The 15,392-nt window shown below is 39.6% G+C and overlaps 1 protein-coding gene across 3 annotated transcripts in view; it reads left to right on the top strand.

Annotated features, from left to right (window-relative positions):
• The window catches only part of LOC106875982 (N-acetylneuraminate lyase), a 141,075-nt gene that overhangs the window by 96,453 nt on the left and 29,230 nt on the right, over nt 1–15,392 (top strand). Inside the window, exon 1 of one of the 3 annotated variants that reach the window (XM_089349956.1) lies at nt 7,825–8,793. The exons of the other annotated variants lie outside the window; for them this stretch is intronic. Within the exon in view, the coding sequence (XP_089206082.1) occupies nt 8,779–8,793 (15 nt within the window). The 5' untranslated portion in view covers nt 7,825–8,778. Of the gene's footprint in view, nt 1–7,824; nt 8,794–15,392 lie in introns of those variants that run through there. 3 annotated transcript variants of the gene reach the window in all.

Below are 15,392 nucleotides of genomic sequence, written 5' to 3'. Positions count from 1 at the left end.
TATTCCAAGAATTCCTCTTACTCCATCAGGAGCAGACATTCCTTTTACATTCAGAAGACTACAATTCCCCCTTCGTGTGACTTTTGCCATGTCCATAAGCAAATCTCAGGGTCAAACACTGTCTGTAGCTGGTCTTCTCTTGGAAGAGCCCTGCTTCTCACATGGACAACTGTATGTTGGCTGCTCAAGAGTGGGCAGCAAAAAAAAAACCTATTTGTATATGCTCCACAAGGGAAAACAAGGAACATAGTTTACAACGAGGTGTTATAATCACAACAGCAAGAAAGTATGTACATGATCACCTTCTTTTACGAAACTTCATTGACTTTCATATATTTATATTGATATACATATATATACGTGTGTTTGGGTGCGTGTGTGTATATACATCTCTATATATAAAGATGATGCGTAGTCTAGACGGCGTTTTTAGATTTCATTATTCTCTTTAACCCGGGCAACGCCGGGTATTTCTGCTAGTCTGTAATAAACTTGAATGCACTCACAAATGAGAATACTAAAAATGAACTCGACTGCTCTCAAAAATCAATTAAAAATCCAGAAAAATAATACAGAATCCTTGTCCGGTACCAGATCGATCCCAAAGTTTAATCCGTTAGTGCCAGTCACAAGGCCAAACATCCCTGAAAGTTTCATCCAAATCCATTCAGCAGTTCTTGATTTATCTTGTCCACGGACAAACAAACAAACAAACAAACACAACTGAAAACAATACCTCCAGCTTTGCCTAGGTGGAGGTAATAATAATAATGTGACCTTCATGATTAGTATTCAGAACTACATTTGTGTAGAAAATGTCATAAAGAATCAAACTTTGTGAGTCAAACAGAAGAATCTCAAATTTTACAGTAAAGACGACCCTACTTTTAGTATCAGGTCATCCATTTGTAAATGGTCTTTTGTTTTTGTTAAGCTTACTTAAAGTGAATAACTTCAGGTTAATAATACAAAAACAGACACACGTATATCTATATATATATATATATATATATATATATATATATATATATATACACTGGTTTTTAATGTAAATATGTCAGACTATTTTATTCTTGATTCTAACTGGAAAAATCTGGGGTGTGACTTACACATAGGGCAAAACTGAAATCAGTTTGAATGGGGAAAATCTTTTGTATCAAGGTGTAACACTCATTTTGGGATGTGGCTTATATACGAGTGAAACTTATACATGAATAAATACAGCATATACATACTACTTATGTATGTGTGTGTGTGTTTCACATCATCGTAGTGCCTTCCTGAATAACCTCATTAACTATATAGGTGACTAGACTGTATCCTACACCAACAGAAATTTTAATTACCTTGGCTGTGATTCCTGATGGCCCAGGGGCTTTCCCTGTCATCATGTCCTTAATTACCTTATCTATTATGCTGCTATCAACTCTGATGGCTGGTCCCTCAATTGGTTGGATATTTGATAGACACTCCTTCTCCCATTCATTTTCCACATTTAATAACCTTTCATATTGACACTTCCATGCATCTTTCTTCTCGGAGTCACTAAGTGCAAGCATACCATTATCCATTCGCACAAATCTCTTACCCACCACATCTCTTTTCTCTCTGATACACTTCTTTGCAATCCTGGACACCTCACACCTCTGATCCTCATGATGTAGAACACTGGCATACCTCTTACCTTCTGCCATTCTTTTTGCATTGTAAACCTGACACTTAGCTGTCCTTTTGGCTACCTGATATAATTCTCTGCTTCCACCATTTTTCTAGTCTTTCCAGGCCTGTTTTTTTTTGCTTTTATAACACTCTCAACCTCCTTGCTCCACCACCATATCACCCTTGGTCAAGCTGGAACTCTGCACCAACCACAGATTTCATCCATAGCCCTCAGTAGATTGTCCACCAAGAACTTCCAATTGTCCTCTAAGCTATATGTCCCCAACTCTTCCAATCTTTCATCAGAAGCTTCTATTAGTAAATCTCCAAATTTTTGTCTGTTTGCTGGGTCTTTGAGCTTCCATAGTCTTCTCTTCCAGGTTGGTTTATTTCTCTGAGTCTTTCTAGTTCTAAAGAGAGTTGGGGAGAGGTAGGTATGGGGAAATTTGTCTGATTATTTACTGAAATTAAAAGACATAGAAATTGTGCCAGTCAAATGCTAAAATAGTATCCATTTAATTAATTATGTATCAACGAATTTCATGCATCTAGTTAGTATTTTTAGAACGAACTGGAAATCATTTAGCTTTTTATATTCAATCATTAATATTTATAGTTTCAGTCTGGCTTTGAACTGTCTGTCTTAAATACAAAGGAGACATCCGTGATATATGCAGGGTGTGGCAGAAAAATCCTCCATATTTTACATGGCTTTTGATGGCCAAGTTAGGCAGGTAACAAGGGCGTAGTTATGTAGCTAATGTTTTATAATTTTCTGTTTTTTAGTTGGTTTCCACACTACATTTGCTGTTGAAGTGTTTACTAACCTGTAAAATGGAGAAGATTTTTCTTTTTTTTTTTTTTTTGTTTGGTTTCATGCTGTATGCATTAATACATCTGTTGTACAGTCATTGTTGATTTGATGAAAGAAGCGAGCTCATCTACTGCACAAACGTTTGATCACCATTATCAAATCATATCTGCTGCTTGTTCAGCCAGATTTTGTGGAATTGTTTTTCTCAGACTTGAGAGACTACAAACAATGTGTGTGTATATAGAATTTTATATATATATATATATATATATATATATATATATATATATATATATATATATATATATATATATATATACATACATACTTATACACACACACACATGTATATATATATGTGTATGTATATCCTTTAATTTCGTTATGGGAAATGTTTTGAACATGCATATAAAAGCCCCTATTCTATTATGCTGGCTACAGTATAACAATGCTAGCTGCTGATACCAGTTTTTGGGGGTCACACCGAGCTGCACCAATATAATGTAGGATGAACATAGTTAAAACAACAATAATCCTTAGATGGAATTTAGAAATGTTTTAATGCATTGCTACATACGTTTCCACAAAGCACATGTTTCTTTTAAGATCGTACTCTGTGTATTCCTGGGACGATTACAGTGCAGTCTGTAGTATCCATGGACATTGGGTGGATCATATTCATGCATTCGTTTCTTCGGACTAAATAACATTAATGAATGTTTAACCGAGGGTTGTTAATCAATTTTGACCAATGAGAAGATTGATTGGGGGTATGTGGGTATTTCTGTGTGTATTTGGTGGGGGAGGGGTGGAAGGTGATAGAAAGAAAGGAAGGGATGGTGGTTGTAAGGAGGTGGAGGTGTGTGTGGTGATGTTGGACTTATGTTTGCTATGTGAATCTGCAGATGTCTGGGTGGGTAGGAGGGTTCTTTGGTTTGACCTTATTCGCAGCAGGCCCCTCCTCAATGAATACAATGCAGTCAGGTCAGCAAGTGCAACCACTACAGCCATCTATCTATCTATCTATCTATCTATATATATATATATATATATATATATATATATATATATGCAGGTATAGCTGTGTGGTAGGAAATTTTCTTCCCAACCATTTGGTTCTGGGTTCATACACATTGTATGGCGACTTAGGCAAGTGTCTTCTGCTATAGCCTTGAGCCAACCAAAGCCTTGTCAGTGGATTTGGTAGACGGAAACTAAAAGAAGCCCATCATGTGTATGTGTGTGTGGCCACTACCACTGCTTGACAACTGGTGTTGGTGTGTTTATGCCCCCATGACTTAGCAGTTCAGTAAAATAGATTAATGGATTAAGTACCAGGCTTAATCTAAATACACACAAATATCGGGGGTCAATCTGTTCAGCTAAAATTCTTCAAGGTGGTGTCCTACCGTGGTTGCAGTGGGATGACTGAAACAAGTAAAAGATAAAAGACACACACACACACACACACACACACACACACACACATGTTTTATTTCCATTCTTTGGAGCACTCCAGTGAAGTTGAGAAGGGGTTTCTGTTGTTTGGGTTGTAACCCAGGATCTCCATACAACCAGTACAGGATCAGACCCTGGGGAAATCATGTCAGTGTGATTGTAACTGACCAATGAAGCAAACACCATTGTCCTTCAAGACAGATGTCAAAAGAAGATTGATGTCGCATAGCAAAAAAACCAGCGCGTCAAACATATATAACTAAGCATGTTTAATATAACTAAATTTGCATTTCACTTTTGTTGCAGTCCCCATGGTCAATAGTACTGGGGGTCACACAGTGTACCAAATTCTATTCACTAAGCATTCTGTGAAACAGATTCTGGAAGAAAACAGTTGCTCAAATTGCCAGTGACATTGACCTCTAAGATATTGAAGTACCAAGATAGTTGTGGGCTTGAACCCAGCATCTCATGGTTGCAAAGTAAAGTGAATGTCTTAACCACACAACTATATCTTGTACCATGTTGTCAATGAAGCAAATAAAAGCTGACTGCATGAGATAAAAGATCTATTGTAATTGTACTTTTGCATTAACCAGGATATATGCCAACAGCTGGGAGTGGCATCAACCTATTTTTCACATTTTTGGCTATTTAGACTTTCCTATTTAATACTTTTACTCCATTTATTTATTTCTTTTCACCAAAACTATGCCTGTGTCTAAATTTAAGTATATATTTCTTGACGGGTTTAACCAGTAAACTTTCCTTTTAATACCAACCTTGCTGAGACCACCCTTGGTTTTATGATATGAACTTTCTGGTTTTCAGTGGTTGAAATTAGAACCTTCCATCAAATTTTCATATTAATTTTTAGTCGGGTTATCCATTTTAGTGCAAGTTTGTCATTAAATTATTGTTGGTAATTCACATTATTAGGTAGGCTGTGTGTGAAGGTGAGAATGACCAAACACACTAATATTTCTTATTTGTTTCGATGGTTTTTATAACCCAAAACATTTACGTCTGTACTATAAATATTTGAATGAAAAGGCTTACATGGGATAGGGAATGTGATAGTTAAAAATCTTTATTGCTTAAAATATATTTTACTTATTTATACAAAAGCTGTTCATGTTTATTAAAGAAAGAACAAAGTAGAAAAGTGAGGACACCTTTGTGACAAAACTGATTGACAAAGTTCTGTGTAGCATCTGAAGTTGTTCTGCTTGGGAGTTCAGTGTCCCAACTTTTATAATGTTTAGCCAAAGTTCTAGAACCTTCTGCAGAACTATTTAGCAAGAAAATTCATAAAACTTTCTTTCAAGTCTACCACTGTTTGGTTACACATGAGCCAATCTGATTGGTTAAACCATGTTCATGGAGGTGTCACTGCCTTTTATGGCGAAACAATTAATTTCTTGTAGCTGGCCTTTACCATTTATGGTATCATACTTAAGCCATGGTTCTAAACCTTGGGCAAGTATCTTCTACTATAGCCTCGGGCTGATCAAAGCCTTGTGAGTGGATTTGGTAGACAGAAACTGAAGGAAGCCCATCATATATATATATATATATATATATATGTAAAGATAAATTAAATATAGAGATATTCTACTGACAATCCAGTAATTTATTTATATTACAATATTACATTAAATACTATGAATATAATATATAACATAATATTGTATAAATAATTATAAAAACCATAAAAGGCCAACAAATTGTTTTGACTTACATATATCTTTTCTGATATATATAATGACAGTCCCATTATATATAAGTCACTTCAGGGTCCCTCAGTTCAGAAAGACGAAATCCTGTGTGAAAGGACGGTTGGATTGTTAAAATTAATTCAAATGTTTTTTTATGAGTATGAGCGTTAGTTATCCAGTGATACATCAATTACAATTAAAAAGCAACAAAGACACTTTAATGGATGAGACAATCAAGTAAGTGCAATCCACAGCCATCAAAATTCACTTCATTATATCTCAAACACATACCAATTGAAACCCTTTCATGTCCAAGATAGTCGCTTCTCATCACAAATAGATACAAGAGCTGTTTTATTCATCATATCATCATCATCATTTGACATCCGCTTTCCATGCTAGCATGGGTTGGACGATTTGACTGGGGACTGGCGAAGCAGATGGCTACACCAGACTCCAATCTGATTTGGCAGAGTTTCTACAGCTGGATGCCCTTCCTAATGCCAACCACTCCGAGTGTGTAGTGGGTGCTTTTACATGCCACCGGTACGAGGGCCAGTCTAGCGGTACTGACAACGGCCACGCTCAAATGGTGTCTTTTATGTGCCACCTGCACAGGAGTCAGCCAATGTTTTGTTCACATGCCACTGGCACAAGTGCCAGTAAAGCGAAGCTGGAAACGATCGCGCTCAAATGGTGCTTTTTACATGCCACCGGCACGGGAGCGAGACCTCTCTCTGGCAGTGATCCCGCTCAGATGGTGCTGTTAGTGCTCCACTGGCACGGGTGCCAGTCATCAAATTTGGTTCAGTTTCGATCTCACTAGCCCCAACAGGTCTTCGCAAGCTCTCGACAGAAAAAAGCAGGCTTTCTTATCCACGTGGGAGTCGAACCCACAACTCTTTCTTAACGCTACTAAGTGTGTTATGTATGTATATCTGTCTTTGTGTCTATCTTTGTACCCCCATCACTGCTGGACAACCGGTGTTGGTGTGTTTACGTCCCCATAACTTAGCGGTTCGGCCTAAAGGAGTGGATAGAATAAGCGCTAAACTTAAAAGCTAAGTCCTGGGGTCGATCTGTTCGATTAAAACCATTTAAGGCGGTGCTCCAGCATGACCGCAGACAAATGGCTGAAACAAGTAAAACAATGTGTGTATATAATATATAATATATATATATATATATATATATCCGTCTTTTTCTCTCTCCCTCTGTGTGTGTGTAATAGCACAAAGTTCTCTGCAGTTATCGTAAAGGGAAGACAGAACTGCAAATGCGAGGCGCCAATCGACCCAGTCACCCGGAAGTGAAAATGCATATAAATAAATACAATTGTAGAGAAGGAAATTCATACGATAGAACGAGTATTTGCTTACATCCACATATGTTAAGTATATATATCGATTACGTAGGTATATATATATATATATATATATATATATATATATATATATATATATATATATATATATATATATATATATATATGATATATATATATGATACTTATGTATATGTATATTTGGGTGTATCGATTTTTATAGACAAGTTCAAGGGGTGGATGTGGAGGGATGTGTGGTGTTTCACGACTGATTCACATCATTTATTTTCTTCCAGTTTATTCTAGCATGTGCCAGCACACCATTCTACAGTAACACACACACACACACACACACACACACACGCGTACACAGGCGCACACGCTATATCGCTGAAGCATTACGCTCTCTTCCTCTCTCTCTCACACACACACACACACACATACACACATACAAGCACACATTCACACATTACAGTTCATTGTTGCACCCGACTCATACACGCGCATTTTCTCTGTCTGCCTACTTGTCTGTCTGTCCGTCTTCCTGCTTGTCTGTCTCTGCCTGCTTGTCTGTCTGTCTGATTCTCTCTCTCTCTCTCTCCGTTCTTCACACACATTCCACATTGTCGTTTAACACACACACACACACACACACACAGAGCTCCTAATTTAGATGCTGTCGGTCGTACGGCTTGTTGGGGTCCAGAATGTCTTATAGGATCGTGATGTATAGTAGAGGAGGACGGGGGGAGGGGCGCTCTCATTAGGCAGTTTTGTTCCACTTGAATAGGAACAAGAGACCACTTTGGTGCAGCACCCAAGCTCAAAAGCACTTAAAAATAATTTTGTACATACATACATACATACATACATGCATGCATGCATACACACGCGCACGTTGATATTTCTATATAGATTTGTGTTTACAAATACACAGGCGTGCATTCGTACACGCACATATGAGGAGTTGGTGCTCCACCAATTTCATCTTTTCATGAGACAGGGAAGGTTTAGTTCTAACGTACGTGCGTGTACGTGTACGTGTGTGTGTATGTGTGTGTATGCGTGTGTGTGTGTGTGTCTATGTGTGTGTGTGTGTTAGCAGAGTACACGGGGTAATTTACACCACCTGCTGCGATTGCTGATAAAGTACCCGGTTGCATATCGATAGGCGTAGGCATTCGTACGTGTGTGTGTGCGTGCGTGTATGTGTATGTGCGTGTGTGTATGTGTTTGAGCGTGTGTGTGTGTGTGTGTGTATGAGTGTTTGTGTGTGTTTGTGTGTGTGTATGTATGTGCAGGTGCGGCAAAAAAAAAAAAACTCTTTCAGATTCACAATTCTTGGTCGTGTAGAAAGAATATGTGAGGTTTTTCTGCCGCATTCCGTACATACGTGCTCGTCAATGTGTATATATATATATATATATACATACATACATATATACATGCATGTATGTATGTATGTATGTGAGAAAGTTTCACGCCGTCGTCGCTACGATTACTGTAACCAACGCAATAAGAAGAGAAATAGACAGACAGACAGACGAGAGGGGGAAAAATAGGTAGATAGACAGGCAGAAAGAGAGACAGACAGAGTAGTGTGTGTGAGAGAGAGAGAAAGAGAGAGGGACTGAGCGAAGCGTTGATCTTCAGTTTGAGAATTGCGGTCTGTTGAGAAGAACTGTTGCAAATCTTGTCAATACTCGCACACATATATATGTACACATAAGCACACACTCACACGTATATTATACAACGCTTACACATCCATACATATCGTCTGCATCTGCCTTATTGACTCGATCATGGATTCAGAAACGGTAAGTTCAAAACCGACAGTCGCCAGTTCCAAACCCAACTCAAATTCTGCCTTCTCCTGACGTTGTCTTCTCTCTCTTTCTTTCTCTCTCTCTTTTTTCTCTCCCTCTCTCTTTCTCTCTCCCTCTCTCTTTCTCTCTGTCTCTGTCTCTCTCTGTCTGTCTGTCTGTCTGTCTCTCTCTCATTAGTCATCGTTCTCAGTCTCTCAGTTTAAGTAGTATAGATTATTTTCGTAACACACACACACACACACACACACACACACCTTAATCAGTGATTGCATTCGATACGGAGATGCGTGTGTATACGAAGTACGCGCGTGCACACACACACACAAACACACACACACACACACACACATATGAATGTATATTACACACTATATATGTATGTATGTATCTGTGTGTGTGTGTGTAGAAGCATATATACGCATGTGCATATACACAGATTTATATATGTGCGTGTGTATACACGCACACACACACACACACACACATGCTCGCGCGTCCGCGCACATTAAATATTTGTTGAGTTTATCCCGTGTTCACATGACGTGGGTGATACGACTTTCATTCATTCTTTTCTCAGGCAATCAACAAAGTAACCAGTAATACACTGGTCTCAATATAATCGATTATACTGACCAGAATCCACAAAATATTTCTACCCTTGTAGCAATTTAAGAATTAACATTGCTATTTATTATATTATTATTATTATTATTATTATTATTATTATTATTACTAGAGAATTTATCATTATTGTTATTAATATTATTGTTCCTCCAGAGTTCAAATTCCGCCGAGGTCGACTTTGCTTTCCATCCTTTCGGGGTCGATAAAATAAAGCACCAGTCGAGCACTGGAGTCAATGTAATTTCCCCCTCCCCTTAAAATTTGCTAGTCTTGTGCCAAAATAAGTAAGTATGATATTATTTATTGCTGACCGAAAATAACAATGTGTGTCACGAGAAATTGTTCCGGGAGAACGTAATTATTTTCCTCTCTCTTCACCAACTTCTGTCAGTTTATTTATCTTTTATCTTTTCTTTCTCTCCACATTTTGTTTTTTAAAATATATTTCAGAAAACAAGAAACTGTGACTGTGGTTGTGTGTTTCATATTTCGTTGTTTTGCTTAAAGTTACGGGTTCAAATCCATCCAGAATCATGCTTGACACATTCTTCCTTTTGAGTTCGATAATATATATATATTATAATGGGGGAGGCCGGTTTATGGAGTTACCTTGGGTTTCTCGCTCATAAGGGGTTTGGCCTTACGGCGTATCTTCAGACCCCAAACACTGCTGACCTAACAACTCTTCAAAATACGAAGGGGGAAGTGCACACAACCCTAGGGTAGTGAATGGTGCTTATATGTGTGTGTGTGTGTGTGTGTGTGTGTGTGTGTGTGTGTGTGTGTGCTTAGTTGCATTTCCTCCGGCTCTTTATATTCAGAGTTCTAATTCCATCGCGGACCATTTTACCTTTCATCCTTAAGAGGTTGATAAAATAAAGTACCAGTTGAGTACTGGGGTCGATATAATCGGTTAAACCCGTTCCCCTTTAAAATTATTGCTGGCCTTGTGCCATAATTACGAAGAATTATTGTCTCTATCTTTATGAGGCCAACATTCTCGGTGGTAGAAATTACAAAGAATTCTTGTTTAGAGAAATCTTTGCCGTTTGTGATTCTTTCCCATGCGTCTGGGTTCGAATCCAGCTAGTACTACTGTCATTCGTCGTTCGTCTCTCCATAATCGATAAAACAAGAACCGATCATTTACAGTATCGATTCGGTGGACAATGGCTTTTTCCACAATAAAGACTTGGTATTGTGACTTCTAACAACAAGTTCCAGGAGCACCGATGTCACGTTTTAGTTGGTATTGTTGAGGGTTCGCGTCCCATCGAGATCATCTTTATATGTCAACATTCGTATATACATCAACCGGGGTCCATATGGCCCTTCGAAGTCCACACAAGATTTTGCTGTTAAAATTTATCTCCAATAAATTCGTCATACTTCAGCAATATACAAAATATTTTAACAATTTTCTTTTTTATACAATTCTATTTAAATATAAAAATATAAGATTTTTTTGAACATCAAACGGCTATGGGGGTCCACCTGAGTAAGATAGGGGTCAAAAAGGGCCCACAGGTAATAAAAAAAAAGGGGGTTGATAGCCACAGGTATAAACGATTTCTATTTTGGTCTCATATTAGATTGTAAAGGATTTCGTGGTGATGATGACCGTTGTGTTGTTGTTGGTGGTGATGCTGATGATGGTCGTGGTGGTCGTTGAGGTGGCAGTGTTGGTAGTGGTGATATTAATGCTAGTTGAGGTGGTGGTGGTGGTCGTGTTGTTGTCGGTGGTGGTGATGCTGATGTTGGTGACGGTAGTCTAATCGTGGCTGTGATGGTTGATGGTGCTGTTGGTTGTTTTGAGGTGGCGGTCAATTTGTTGCTAGTGGTTATGATGATGGTGGTGGTGGTAGTGGTTGCAGTGGTTGATGGTCATGGTCTTCTTGTATACTCATGATAGTGAGAGTGCTAGTGGTGGGAATGGTGGTGGGGATGGTGGACAAAGGCATTTTATACCACAAAATCCTGAGTTTCTTATCCTCAATAAGTCCAGGGCCTAGAACTTGCCTCAAGATTTCTCTCTCTCTCTCTTTCTCTCTCTATCTATCTATATGTCTGTCTGTCTGTCTGTCTGTCTGTCTGTCTATCTATCAATCTATCTGTCTTTCTCTCTCTCTCTCTCTCTCTCTCTCTCTCTCTCTCTCTATATATATATATATATATATATCCGTCTGTCTATCTGTCTCTTTTTCTCTCCATCCATCCATCCTTCTGTCTATATATCTGTTTGCATGTCTGTATCTCTCTCTCTCTTTCTGCCGGTCAGTCTATCTCTCTTTCTCTCTCTCTCTCTCTCTCTCTCTCTCTCTCTCTCTCTATCTATCTATCTATCTATCTATCTATCTATTTATCTATCTGTTTTGTATGTCTCTCTTTCTCTCTCTTTCTGCCTGTCTGTCTGTTTATCTATTTGTCTGTCTTTCTGTCTGTCTAGTTCAGTGTGTGTGTGTGTGTGTGCGTGCGCGCTCGCGCGTAGTGGTTCGATGTCATAGAAACAATAGCTAAATCTCCTTCACTCCACACACTACCGTGTTTTAAAAGAAAGACTTTAGATTCTAAATATCTGGTGTTAAGTGCACTGAATAAAACACAGGATGTTCGTGAGTGGAACGCCTTTCATCATAGGCTTCCTCAAACACGGCTGGCCTAGGGCTAAATGACAACTCCCTTGATATTGATTTATTCCCCTCCTCTTCCTCCTTCTCCTCCTCCTCCTCCTCATCATCATCATCACCATATGCACTAAAATATACGTTGAAGCTGCTACACGATTGATGTGAACATCACATCTCTTTTACACATAGACACCTAAATCTGTCTGTCTCCTCCCCCTCTCGCTCTAAGTATGTGTGTGTGTGTGTGTGTGTGTGTGTGCGTGTGCTTGCGCGCGTGTGTGTGTGTGTAAATACGATGCAGAGTGGGCATGCTGGGGCACTGCCTTGAAGGGTTTTTATCGAACGAATCGCGACCCCGGTACTCATTAAAAAAATTTTTTTTTTTAAGTCTGGTACTTAATCTATCGGTGTCTTTTGACGAACCGCTAAGCTATTGGGGGGAGGGGGAGCATGAGCAAACCAGCACCTGCTGTCAAGCGACGGTGGGTGGTGGGGGAACAAACACACACACACACACACACACACACGCATACACGCACACCTCGCTGCCAAACTCTCCCTTTGATCTCCCTTGAAAGAAACTCCGCGCTGCTCTCTTTCTCTGCCTTCCACAAATCTCAAGTCACGAGCCAAACCTGTTGTAAGGATGGAACCGGCGGCGGTGGCGACAGAGGTGGTGGTAGTGGTTATGTTGGTGGTGGTGGTGACGGTGATGATGTCGGTGATGATGATGAAGGCGACGTTGTTGGCCGTGGTAAATTGCAGTCATAAAAGTAACGCGATCGTGCACACACGTGTGTATACAAGTGTGCATGTGTGCACACATACATATGTGTGTATGGTTAAGCACGCACGCACACACACGCACATGTGCGTATACATATATAATGTAAACGATATATGAGTGTTTCAGTGTGTGTGTATATGGATGTATATGTGTGTGTGTGTATATATATGTGTGTGTGTATATATGTGTGTGTGTGAGAGAGAAAGTGAGTGCGTGTGCGTGTGTGTAAGCGGGGGAGGGATTACGTTATTAATCCTCATTAAATGGGATTAATTTAGGGATTATTAATGCGGTTTAATCTTATATTGTTGTTGTTGTTGTTGCTATTATTTCGCCCTGGGTCAACCCTGATCGAGTAAACCTATGATCAAAGGCATTCCAGCCATGGCTAACCATTTCATTTTCTAGTGTGTCCTTGTTTAAAACGGTTTGATTTAGCTGCTGTTTCTAATAAGTCATGTGACAGTGTAGAGGCTCCCCCTTTTGCTCAAACTATTAGTATCAGCAGCAGCAGCAGCAGTAGTAGTAGCGGTGGTGATGGTGGTGGTGGTGGTGGTCAGTTGAAATAGAGTTACAAACAATGTTATTTTATTATTCAATGTAATATAACCTGCAAATTGGATTAAAGATGTGAAAGTATGGAACACTGTAATTACAGATGTGCGTGTATGGAAGACTGTAATTAAAGATCTATGCATATTTATTCATGCCGCCTCTTCTTTACTCACTGAAGAGGACGACCAGTTGTGGTATGGAAGCCACGAATACAGATGTGTAAGTATGGAAGACTATAGTTAATTTCTTATCAGATGCAGGAATGGCTGTGTAGTAAGAAGTTTGCTTCCTAATCACATGGCTCCAGGTTCAGTCCCACTGCATGGCACCTTGGGCAAGTGTCTTCTCTTATAGCCTTGGGCTGACCAAAGCTTTGTGAATAGATTTTAGCAGATGGAAACAGAAAGAAGCTTGCGTGTATATTTATGTATGTACGTATGTGTGTGTGTGTCTTTTTGTCAGTGTTTGTCCCTTTCACTGCTTGACAACTGGTGTTGGTTTGTTTACATCTCAGTAACTTAGCAGTTTGGCAAAAGAGACTGATAGAATAAGGACCAGGCTTTTAAAAAAAGTACTGGGAGCAGATTCATTCGACAAAAAATTCTTCAAGGTGTGGCCCCAGCATGGCCATGGTCAAATGACTGAAACAAGTAAAAATTTAAAAAAATTAAAGATGAAACTCTTCAGAGAGAGAGAGAGAGAGAGAGAGTTGAAATATGAATTATTTAGATGTAGATCAAAGGTCTTCAAAGTGATCGATATTGACCCCTAGGGGTCGATGGGACTATTCAAGTGGTTGATAAATGCATATCTACTTAATTATTATTATTATTTATTTATTTTCTTGTACATGCTTGGGGGGGGGGGGGTCGATGAGGGGGTCAAGAATTCATTGAAGGGGGTCGATGGTCTAAAATGTTTGGGGAGCCCTGATGTAAATGTTTCCCAGTTGGTGTGTGCGTGTGTGTGTGTGCGTGCACGCTTGTGTGTGTGTTTGTGTGTATGTGTACCGTGAATGTGTTACATCCACTTTCCCTGCTGGATGAGTCACTGCAATAACAGCCAGCACTATTGGAGGGATGGTCAGTGACATATCAGAATAAAAAGGTACATCATCATCATCATCATCATCGTTTGACATCCGTTTTCCATGCTGGTATGGGTTGGACGGTTCGACTGGGGTCTGGGAAGCCAGGAGGCTGCACCAGGCTCCAGTCTACCCACATAAATATTTATAAATCTGACAGGTATCTTTCACTTTGCTTCTGTGAAATCCATTCAGAAGGCTCTGATTGACCTGGGGCTAGAGCAGAAGACACTTGCCCTTGGTGCTCTACAGTTGGATTGAACTTGAGACTCCACAGTTGGGGTGCAAGCTTTTTTAACCATGCATAGCAACATCAAAGGCAGGTTAACTAGCAAGTTAGTTTTTGTTTGTGGCAGATGTTCAGGTGCAATAAAGACTGCAAACAAACAGGAAACAACTTCTATCTCATTCCAGGGTGAAAAACTAGAGGTAGTCGATAGCTTCCGCTATCTGGGCGACCAAGTTAGTAGTGGGGGTGGGTGCGCTGAAAGTGTAGCTGCTAGAATAAGAATAGCCTGGGCAAAGTTTAGAGAGCTCTTACCCCTGCTGGCGACAAAGGGACTCTCACTCAGAGTAAAAGGCAGACTGTATGACGCATGCGTACGAACAACCATGCTACATGGCAGTGAAACATGGGCTGTAACTGCTGAGGACATACGTAAGCTCGCAAGGAATGAAGCCAGTATTCTCCGTTGGATGTGTAATGTCAATGTGAATACCCGTCAGAGTGTAAGTATCTTGAGAGAAAAGCTGAACATTAGAAGCATCAGTTGTGGCGTGCAAGAGAGACGATTGCGCTGGTATGGACATGTGGTGAGAATGGAGGAGGATAGCTGCGTGAAAAAGTGCCACACCCTAACAGTTGAGGGAACCCGTGGAAGAGGTAGGCCCAGGAAGACCTGGGCTGAGG

The sequence above is a fragment of the Octopus bimaculoides genome, chromosome 3, assembly GCF_046866305.1.
Source record: "Octopus bimaculoides isolate indiv1 chromosome 3, ASM4686630v1, whole genome shotgun sequence".
NCBI classification, from domain to species: Eukaryota; Metazoa; Mollusca; class Cephalopoda; order Octopoda; family Octopodidae; genus Octopus; species Octopus bimaculoides.
This window is presented reverse-complemented; position numbering and strand designations above follow the sequence as displayed.